The sequence below is a fragment of the Oncorhynchus tshawytscha genome, linkage group LG12, assembly GCF_018296145.1.
Source record: "Oncorhynchus tshawytscha isolate Ot180627B linkage group LG12, Otsh_v2.0, whole genome shotgun sequence".
NCBI lineage: Eukaryota > Metazoa > Chordata > Actinopteri > Salmoniformes > Salmonidae > Oncorhynchus > Oncorhynchus tshawytscha.
In genome coordinates this window covers 55,080,707-55,092,212 of record NC_056440.1, presented here as the reverse complement: position 1 = coordinate 55,092,212, position 11,506 = coordinate 55,080,707, and the positions used below count along the sequence as shown (strand labels likewise).

At 45.6% G+C, this 11,506-nt stretch overlaps 1 protein-coding gene across 8 annotated transcripts in view; it reads left to right on the top strand.

The window, feature by feature from the left end:
• Nucleotides 1–2,813: 2,813 nt before the first annotated feature.
• Nucleotides 2,814–11,506, top strand: part of nav2a (neuron navigator 2a) — a 131,112-nt gene continuing 122,419 nt past the window's right edge. For 3 of the 8 annotated variants that reach the window (XM_042330769.1, XM_042330771.1, XM_042330768.1), the window contains exon 1: nucleotides 2,818–3,653. In XM_042330769.1, coding sequence (XP_042186703.1) covers nucleotides 3,414–3,653 — 240 coding nt within the window. In that variant the 5' untranslated portion in view covers nucleotides 2,818–3,413. Of the gene's footprint in view, nucleotides 3,654–11,506 lie in introns of all 8 variants that reach the window. The other 5 variants (XM_042330775.1, XM_042330772.1, XM_042330770.1 and 2 more) reach the window with 4 other exon arrangements.

The window sequence follows — 11,506 nt, the reverse complement described above, 5'->3', positions numbered from 1 at the left end:
GTGTTTATGCCGCCGTCTGGTTTGTGTGTGTGTGTGTGCCCGGGGTTGGGGGCTTGTTTGGAAAGAGAAAACACACCCCAGAGTGATGACCTTCATAGGCGACATGTGACAGGAAGGGACTGGACTCCCCATTGCTCTCTGTCTAGCCCCCCCACACACACACACACACAGCTATATTCAGACCGATACACACACTTTCCCTTAGTGGCCTGTTTTCTCTGTGGCCTCAGTTGATTTTCTAGGTCATCTCCCTCTAAGTGCGAGTGAACAATCAAATGTCTATTTCTTTTCTTCCTTATTATCTCAAAAGAATCCGAGACCTTCGCTGTGGGGATGTGATATGGTTGTGTGTCGTGACAGTGAGCTACAGTGGGGAGAACAAGTATTTGATACACTGCCGATTTTGCGGGTTTTTCTACTTACAAAGCATGTAGAGGTCTGTATTTTTTTTTTTGCTTTTCTGATGTATCAAATACTTATGTCATGCAATAAAATGCAAATTAATTACTTAAAAATCGTACAATGTGATTTTCTGGATATTTGTTTTAGATTCCGTCTCACAGTTGAAATGTACCTATGATAAAAATGACAGACCTCTACATGCTTTGTAAGTAGGAAAACCTGCAAAATCGGCAGTGTATCAAATACTTGTTCTCCCCACTGTATGTTCAGTGCGACACCCAGAGACAGAGCCATGCTTGACATTTTCACTGTTGCGCTGGTGAATCTACAGCTCGACCCAGCCCAACCAATCTATTCACTCACCAACCCAGGACAGATGGAGAGTATCACGCGGGCGTGCACACACACACACACACACACCCCCACACACACACACTTGCTACACACACACTTGCTTCGATTAAAAAGGTCTGCCACTCGGATTAAGAAAACAACATGGAAGTGTGTGTGTGTGTGTGTCTTCTTTTGAGAAGATGGCTTGCACTTTTCAGTTGACCGAATCATCAGAGAAGTCCATGTTTGGATAAGGGTTTAATGTAAGCCAACACACTGGTTTAACTCAACAAATACCCTGCCTTTTATCTTCCCACACACACAATTGTAGGCTATAAGAATAGGGAGGTAAATAGATACATAGTAAATATATTCACATTGGTGTCATTGTATCTCTATGGCTGTACCAAGGGGTGTTTGTTATTACATTGGAAATAACACATTTTACAGTAGGCTTGATGTATTATCAGAATGTATTATTAGAATGCACTGGACTGTCCTCCAGCTAACTTCAAAGATGAAATCACATAAAGACAGTGTTTTTCTTTTCCTTCTTCTTCTCTCATTTTCTCCGGAGAGTTTTTCCAGAGCTTGGCTGTGACACATGTTGGTTGCTAGGAGTCGTGGGGAAATCATGGAATAGTGGAACATTCCGTTGTTATGGTGACACTTTCTTTAACGGCGCACCTTACATTGTCAGCGTCACACGCGCTTGGGCTGTCACGGTCATGGAATTTTGAAGGACGGGGTTTTTGGTCAGCCGACTGGCTGCGGTCAACGTGATATCCATTCAAATAGCAGCAACAACAACAAATGACCTCCGCTCCCGACTGCATCTGCTGGTGCTGCTGCAGGGAGGGGACGTTGCCTAGGCAACCGAAGACATCTTTCAGCAAGGAACAACATTTTTGCAACGCTTTGACCATAGAGAGAGATTTAGACACACACACACACTCATAATCAGATATGAGGGAACGTTTCCATGATTTAGGATTATGCTAATAGGATGTATCATTAATATACCAAGGGGGTGGGGGTACTGCCTCACCTCAACAAAAAGGACCCAATGATGTCATCGCCCAAATCTGCATTCACTTTGTGTGTGTTTTGTTGCGTTCTTTCATTCTCTCCCTTTGCCTTGTGATTAGAGAGTGTCTTTTAATGCGTTTAGGCTACTGCTCTGCTGTTGCTGTTATCCCGTCACATTGAACTTTAGCTCCAGAGAAGATTAATCCTCTATCATTTGCATAAGCTCTGTAGCCTGATATAGAGTAAGATTGTTAGTACATTAGGGCCTATCTCTATTCGTGGTCTAGTCTCCTCTCACTGGGCACAGATCCATAAGAATCCGAGACCTGAGAAAGCATCTAGTGTCGCGTTGTGTTACATGTTACGTGTCACAGACAACATCATGTTTGATCCTGCTTTTAACTGTGCCAGTGTCATTTGGAATACAAAAGGGGAGAGAGAGAGAGAGAGAGAATTGACATGAGCAGGGTAGTGCAGCAGTCCCGAATGGCTCATCCTTTCCTAGAAGAAATCTAACACATGAGTGGCCCAGAGCCCGACAGTCTCGAACACACACACACAGTCTTGAACAATTAACCTTGTGGGGGGACACAATTCATTCCCATTCAAAATATTATTTTCCCTAACCCTAAAGCAAACCCTAGCTCCTAATACTAAACTTAATTCTAACCCTAAACCTCCTAGAAAAGCGCTTTGTTTCTATTCTTGTGGGGACACGCACGCACACACACACACAGAGCTATTTACACACACACACACTTTTTTGTGTAACAATGTGTATCTCAGCAGTTGGTCTTGGTCTGCACAGTGTGTATGACTGTATGGAGTGCATTGCCTGCGTCTACAGTGGCTACAACTCTCACTCTAGTCCTCTCATCCAGTCTTACAAAACTGGGAGGAGGGAGGGCGGGAGAATGAAGAAGGAGGGTGGCAGTGGAGACGAGAGAGAGAGAGGTAGAGAGAGAGAATGCCTAAGGCTGTCATCCAAACATGTCTGTCCTCCACTATCCCTAAGCCACACCTGCTACAGGGCCAATACTGGGGAGGGAGATAGAGAGGAGGAGGCATAGAGAGAGTGCAGTCACAGGCAGAGCGATCGCCGACGCGAGTGGTCCTCCGTTGCTGTTCTCTCGTTTTTTTTCTTTTCTTCTTCCTTTCCCTCGTTCCCTTCTTCCTCCTCATTTCCTCGAGGGAAGCAAAGAGTTTTTCCGTCTCTCATCCGGAGGAGATAATTAACTCCGCTAAACCAGGAAGAGAATACGAATACTCACTGAATCCGGGGAAATGGAACACTGCCAGCTCCTCCGTCAGAGTACAGGGAATTCCCAATGAGAGACTGGGAATAGCGGTATTCCAGAGCAGGGAACAGGTGGGATCTTAGGGAGGGAGCTGGACCTGAACTATTGCTCCCACTGTCGGATAGAGACTCCACTGATCTCTCCTCTTATAGATAGGAGCGTCAGGATTCAGAAAGACCACACGGACACTTCCCAACACATTGACTGTGTCCCATTATCCCACTCTTTTATTCCAGCTGCTAAGACTGTTTGCTTACTGGGAGGACAGCGTCAGCTTAACTGCTTGAGTGTGGTCGGACATTACCGTGTGTGTGTGTGTGTGTCTGAGACTATTTGGTGCCCCGGAGGAAGATGCCTGCCATTCTGCTGGCCTCTAAGATGAAGTCGGGACTGCCCAAGCCGGTGCACAGCGCTCTGCCCATTCCACAGGTGCCCTCGCGACCCCTCACCCTGCCCCTACCACTGCCCGTGCCCCTCAAGCCCTCCGACAGACACGTTCTCACGGTGGGCCCCCAGGGGGGCTCGGGACACCACCAGGGGCGCCCCAAAACCAGGCGCGCTCCAGCGACAGACGGTGGTATTGACACTCAGGTTAGAGAGCGTGAGACACTGCTTCGTCGATCTCGTCTTCTGTCACTCCGGTTTTCCTCTCTTTTGCCTCCGTCCCTCCTCGCCCTGTTGTCCGTCTCTCTCTATCACTCCCTTTATCCCGCACCTCCTTCCCTCACTCTCCCTAGCTCTATTCCACAAAGGTATGTGTGTTTGCTCTGCTGTTTTAACTGTGTAATAGGAAGTATCTGTGGGTGGGTGGTTCTGCATTGATGTGTTACCCCTTCAGGGAAGTGATGTGATTCCCTGAATGCATACTCTTGAAGGGGAGGCTGCCTCCGTGAATGTAAAAGTGTCTTGGCATTTGACTCTGCCAGTGTCCAGGCAGGCTAGCAAGGCAAATAGACTCTCAGGATAGCAGGGGGTGGATGTTTTGGTTTGTTTGTGAATTATGGGTCTGCTTAGCAACGCTGCAGAAATGCCTCCGTGGAGAGAGCGATCGCTTGAATGCCATGTAAGGCTGTGCAGTGGGGGGAACGAGACGCAAGCGTGTTTGTGTGTGCGTGCGTGTGCGCATTTGAGTGTGTTCCGAGCAAGTGCTTGGCAACGTGTCCGTACCAAAACGTGACTTGGAGCGACTTTAAAAATAGAGCAGAAATATCGTCACCATAACAATTTAATAACACACTGTCCACAATTCATCCCTTTCGTTATTACATGTGCCTTACTGATTGTGTGGTGTGTTAAGGTATCTCATCGCATTTTCTCTCTCTGTCTCTCTGTCTCTGTGTGTGTGACGTTGATACGGCAGCAGTCCTCACCATCAACTGGCTAGATTAACCCCTGATCACCCACACTTCTGTTGTGACTCGGGGATATGGAGGTGGTATGGTTTAACCCTACAGAATATCAACTGCTAGGAAAGGATGAGCCATTCGGGACTGCACTACCCTGCTCGTGTCATCATATTTTCCTCTCTCTCTCTCTCTCTCTCTCTCTCCTCTTGTTTTTTCTCTCTCTCTCTCTCCCTCTCTCTCTCCCTCTCTCCCTCAAGATTCAGATCAGGTTGTGTGTGTGTGTGTGTTGTAGTTCCTTCTTTACTGGAGGGTTGTGTATTTTAGGTGGCTGGTTCTTTGCTGGGGTGACATTAGCTCAGTCTAACAGAGAGAGACAGCCATGCCACTGCTGTGACTATAGGCCATGGATCACTACCCACAGGCTGCAGCTGCGTGTGCATGTGTTTAGAGTATACGTGTGTTAGTCGAGTCTCCAAAAAAAGTGAGACATCTCCATCCAGTCCTGTCAGAGGGTGCTGTGTGGTGGCCCAATCCCTATGAGACTTGTAGACTTTGCCTCTGTAGCAGAATTCAGTAGTTAATCTACCCAGGCCAACCATGGTTTCCTTCACTACAGCCTAATTACACAGACTAATTGCCTGGGAACAGCATGCTTCCCTCAGCCTCATCAATTTCTTCTCCCTTTTCCTCTCTCCCCCGTTGTCTTTACTCTTTTCTCCTCTCCTTTCCTCCCCATAGGAGAGCAGAGGCAAGAGAGTTGGGAACAGAACATTTGTATTGGTCCAGAGATAACACAATTCTCCATGGCTGCGTGGGGTCTGGCCATGGCCTCTCTCTGCTCTCTCTATCCCCTCCTGGGTGAATCCGATCACAGACTCTGATGGACAGACACTAACCAGGTGATAAAGAGGGAATGAGTTGATCATCTCTAGAGGGTTCTGATTGCTGTGGGGCTTCCATTCCCTCGAATAATTGTACATTTCTCTCGCTCCCTCTCTCGCTGTTTGCCTCCGACTCTTTCGGGCCCCCTCATTCTCTCTCCCTTTCTCCTTCAATTTTCTTGGATGAATATATGTTATTGAACTTTTCTGTCCTCGTTTGCAACACTCATTTCCCGAGTTCCAAACTGCCTCTGGAAGCAAGACCTGTTTGTTGGGAGCTTCATGAAATGGGTTTCCATGGCTTAGCAGCCGCACACAAGCCTAAGATCACCATGCGCAATGCCAACCGTCGGCTGGAGTGGTGTAAAGCTCGCTGCCACTGGACTCTGGAGCTGTGGAAATGCGTTCTCTGGAGGGAAGAATCACTCTTCACCATCACGCAGTCCGACGAATCTGGGTTTGGCGGATGCCAGGAGAAGGCTACCTACCAAAGTTTGGTTGAGGAGGAATAATGGTCTGGGGGCTGTTTTTCATTGTTCGGGCCAGGCCTTAGTTCCAGTGAAGGGAAATCTTACCGCTACAGCATACAATGACATTCTAGACGATTCTGTGCTTCCAACTTTGTGGCAACTGTTTGAGGAAGGCCCTTTCCTGTTTCAGCATGACAATATCCCCGTCCACAAAGAGAGGTCTATACAGAAATTGTTTGTTGAGATTGGTGTGGAAGAGCTTAACTGGCTTGCATAGAGCCCTGACCTCAACCCCATCGAACACCTTTGGGATGAATTGGAACGCCAACTGCAAGACAGGCCTAATCGCCCAACATCAGCGCCGACCTCACTAATGCTCTTGTGGCTGAATGGAGGCAAGAGCCCGCAGCAAATGTTCCAACATCCAGTGGAACGCCTTCCCAGAAGAGTGGAGGCTGTTATAGCAGCAAAGGGGGGAACCAACACCATATCAATCCCCATGATTTTGGAATGAGATGTTCGACAAGCAGGTGTCCGCATACTTTTGGTCATGTAGTGTAGATTGTCAATGATTGAGGGGGACATTAGCTGTAATCTGGGATTAGGAAGAGAGGAGTATCAGTCATATACCAGGCCACATGACCCTTCGCTGTCATATGCACTGTTTGTAAAATATAGTCTACACACACACACATGCACTCACTGTCCCAGACCGGCTGGGTTAAATGGGGGAAATGTCTACAAGTTTCTAAAACGCACATTCACACACTCTCTTCTCTCTGAAAGTACTCTCTGAGATCATGCATAATGCAGAGAGACGGAGAGAGCGACGTGGTTGACCAGATGGCCATAAATATATACCGCACAAAGCGTGTGTGTGTGTGCACCTTTACATGTGTGTATGTGTATCTCTCGAATGAAAATGTTTAAGATACAAGTGCATCGGCCCGCGGACCCCTAACCAATCCAAATCGTAGCATGCACTGGCCAGGAAATCGATTCAAATGTTTAAGATACAAGTGCATCGGCCCGCGGACCCCTAACCAATCCAAATCGTAGCATACACTGGCCAGGAAATCGATTCAAATGTTTAAGATACAAGTGCATCGGCCCGCGGACCCCTAACCAATCTAAATCGTAGCATGCACTGGCCAGGAAATCGATTCAAATGTTTAGAATCGCCGGTTCGCTCAAATGTTTTGCTGATATTACATTCGTTCTTACCTCTACCTTCCGAAAATACCTCCCGTATTTTGTGTCGAACTGCATGTCACTGTGTTGACAGTAATGTTGCATGCCGAACAACCCCAGGCAATATCCCAGCAGAAGAGTGAGATATAGTCAAACTCAAAGATTAAACTGTGCGCTGTGCCCCAGTTCCGCTCTCCGAACAACGAGAGCTAGCCAGCCGTTTGCTGGTTTATTGTTATCTATTCGCTGTTGAAAATTGTGTTTAACAGGAACAGGTGTTGTGCCGGAAAATCTCCCCCCTGCCAGAATTGTCTCCCCCCCCCTCTCAATTCTTCATTGCTGTGACTTGCTTGCTAGTTGAGATTTCTGCTCTTCTCTCCGTTGTCAGTTTAGTCTATATTTCACTGATTTTAGTAGCAGAACGCATTTTTACAGACGAATACACTTGAAACAAATAGCCAAACCGAAAACTGCAGACATTACTAGTGCCTCCCCCGCAATCAAACCGCCATAAAAAAAAATCCAAATTAAACGCAGCATAACGTAATCATTGACAGCTGCCTTGAAGGACACACACAACATGCTTTGTGCTACTAAAATCAGTGAAATGTAGGGTAAACTGACAACGGAGTGAAGAGCAGAAATCTCAACTAGCAAGCAAGTTGCAGCATTGAAGAATTGAGTGTATGCGTGTTCACGCGAATGGGTGGGAGGGATTCTGTCGGGGGGATTTTCCGGCTCACAACGGAATAAAAGTAAGCTACCCGAGGCACAACTCACATCTGGCTACATGCTGAACGGGGTTTTCAATATATTTTATTTTGATTGTTGAAGTTCACCATCAGCAATAGTTTTGGTAGTTTTGCTTAAACAATCAGTGTATATGTACATTTTTTGATATAACGAGGACAACAAGCACTTTTGTGCAGCGCACTGTATGGTTGAAGCAAGAGGAGAAGAGAAGATTACTCTCTAAAAACTCCCTAAACAGTCAAAACCATTAGATTTTGAGACGGGTGAATCCAAAGTCCTATATTGGCCATGTCATAGCTAATTTGTAAATGATAAATATTGATACATTACTAGCTAAAACACTTCATCTGCAAAAATGACAAGTTAGTTAGTGGGTGCTGGTGATTTCAGAACCAAAGTGGGGGAGACAAAAATAAAAGGGAACATTGTCCCCCTAATCTAATAGTGACCTTTTATGGCTCAGCTCAGGTGCCTACATAGTACATACACCATAGACGTATATACAAAAGTATGTGGACACCCTATTCAAATTAGTAGATTCAGTTATTTCAGCAACACCATTGCTGACAGGTGTATAACACCGAGCACACAGCCATGCAATCTCCATAGACAAACATTGCCAGTAGAATGGTCTTACTGAAGAGCTCAGTGACTTTCAACATGGCACCGGCATAGGATGCCACCTTTCCAACAAGTCAGTTTCGTCAAATTTCTGCCCTGCTAGGGCTGCCCCAGTCAACTGTTAGTGCTGTTATTGTGAAGTAGAAATGTCTAGGAGCAACAACGGCTTAGACGCGAAGTGGTAGGCCACACAAGCTCACAGAAAGGGATGGCCGACTGCTGAAGTGAGTAAAAATGTTGTCTGTCCTCAGTTGCAACACTCACTACCGAGTTCCAAACTGCTTCTGGAAGCAACGTCAGCACAAGAACTGTTCGTCGGGAGCTTCATGAAATGGTGTTACATGGCCGAGCAGCTGCACACAAGCCTAAGATCACCATGCGCAATGCCAAGAGTCAGCTTGAGTGGTGTAAAGCTCAACGCCATTGGACTCTGGAGCAGTGGAAACGCGTTCTCTGGAGTGATGAATCACACTTCACCATATGGCAGTCCGATGGACGGATCTGGGTTTGGCGGATGCCAGGAGAACGCTACCTGCCCCAATGCATAGTGCCAACTGTAAAGTTTGGTGGAGGAGGAATAATGGTCTGGGGGCTGTTTTTTGTTGTGGTGATTTACACACACCACACACGTACCCACAAACACACACAGAAGTCAGCTCAGACAGATCCATCTCAGAGAGACCCAGCTTATGAGCTCCATCAGCAGAAGATTTGAATTTTAGATTTGGAAAATGTTCATGCAACAAATGTTGGTGCATCAAATTGTATCACGTCGATCCGAATCGCGACGACTCGTCCTCTAATCAAACCTAACCGCACCGAATCATTTTAAAACCAAAACGTATCGTTGCTGTATCGGAGCCTATGCATCTAGATACGTATAGAATTGTCTTGAAAGGAAAATATGCACATCCCTAGTCTTTATGAGAGAGGGAAATCATCTTTCCAGGCAAATTACTTGCCACACTGACATATTTGCTTGCAATGAACAGTACACATGCAGACTCTACTGGCCTCTAGTGGTGTGCATACGTTATGTACTGCATCACCTCTCCCTCTGTTGCTGAGCAGTGAATACAGCCAGAGTGGCACAATTGCCAAACCGGCAGGAAGGAGGTAGTCAAGGCCATCAATGCTGTGTGTGTGTGTGTGTGTGTTTGTCACAGTCAAAGGGCGTCACTGCCACTCCTTGTCTATGGTGTATAAATGCTGCTCACTATACAAAACATTGCCTGTGTATTTAGAGAATGCCTCTGAACGAGGATGTGTGTTGTGTATAAGGTGAAAGGAGAATGTGTGTGTGTGTGTGTGTGTGCATGGGGGAAGGGTGTGTGTGTGTTTGTCTTCTATGCATTCATAGCACTTCTTTACAGAGTATTTTCAGGAGTGTGTTTTCTTTGATCTCCAGGGAGCACATCACACCCCCCCCATTCTCCTCTATTGTTTCTCTGTCTCTATTTCACTTCCTCCTCTCCTTTCCCTCTTTCCCTCCCTCAATATCTAACTGCAATGTTGCTGGTTCATTTATCCTTGGCGGTGGAAGTGACTGTATACAGGCTTGTTATTCTTATTCTTATTGTGTTACTTTTATTCTTACTTTTTTAACATTTTAGTCTTCTTGGTAAATGTTTTCTTCTTCTTGAACAGCACTGTTGGTTAAGGGCTTGTAAGTAAGCATCTCACGGTAAAGTCTACACTGTTGGTTAAGGGCTTGTAAGTCAGCATCTCACGGTAAAGTCTACACTGTTGGTTAAGGGCTTGTAAGTCAGCATCTCACGGTAAAGTCTACACTGTTGGTTAAGGGCTTGTAAGTCAGCATCTCACGGTAAAGTCTACACTGTTGGTTAAGGGCTTGTAAGTCAGCATCTCACGGTAAAGTCTACACTGTTGGTTAAGGGCTTGTAAGTCAGCATCTCACGGTAAAGTCTACACTGTTGGTTAAGGGCTTGTAAGTAAGCATCTCACGGTAAAGTCTACACTGTTGGTTAAGGGCTTGTAAGTAAGCATCTCACGGTAAAGTCTACACTGTTGGTTAAGGGCTTGTAAGTCAGCATCTCACGGTAAAGTCTACACTGTTGGTTAAGGGCTTGTAAGTCAGCATCTCACGGTAAAGTCTACACTGTTGGTTAAGGGCTTGTAAGTAAGCATCTCACGGTAAAGTCTACACTGTTGGTTAAGGGCTTGTAAGTCAGCATCTCACGGTAAAGTCTACACTGTTGGTTAAGGGCTTGTAAGTCAGCATCTCACGGTAAAGTCTACACTGTTGGTTAAGGGCTTGTAAGTCAGCATCTCACGGTAAAGTCTACACTGTTGGTTAAGGGCTTGTAAGTCAGCATCTCACGGTAAAGTCTACACTGTTGGTTAAGGGCTTGTAAGTAAGCATCTCACGGTAAAGTCTACACTGTTGGTTAAGGGCTTGTAAGTAAGCATCTCACGGTAAAGTCTACACTAAGTAAGCATCTCACTGTAAAGTCTACACTGTTGGTTAAGGGCTTGTAAGTAAGCATCTCACGGTAAAGTCTACACTGTTGGTTAAGGGCTTGTAAGTAAGCATCTCACTGTAAAGTCTACACTCGTTTTATTCGGCGAATCTGACAAATACAATTTGATTTGACAGAGAGAGGAGGATGGAAAAAAGCACAATGGCATCTCAGCGGTAAAGTCTACACTCAGTCTGGTGGGGGTAACTAGGAATGAAGTCTAAGCATTGACAAGAAGTTAGAACGTATCGATAATCTTAGAAATTGTTGCATGTTGTGTTTATATTTTTGGAGATAAATGAACCTTCCTCATTTCAGCCATACACACGTTTTTGTAATTATATCTTATTCCATTTCTCCATTTGTAGCATTGATCTGTCTGTCACTCTGTCACAGTTAGAGTGGTAAAGTCTACACTGTTGGTTAGACCTTTTGATGGACATGTCCGCACACGCACACTCACTGTAAACACACACACACACACACACACACACACACACACACACACACACACACACACACACACACACGGCAGGTGCAGCGAAATGCTTGTGTTACTAGCTCCAGCAGTGCAGTAGAATGTCTTGCAAATACAATACAAATGTCTATTTCTTATTTTATTGAGTGAGAGTGAGAATATAAAGACTTCATGTGATGTGTATAATTTGGAAAATATTTGTATTTCTTTTTTTTTCTCATTTT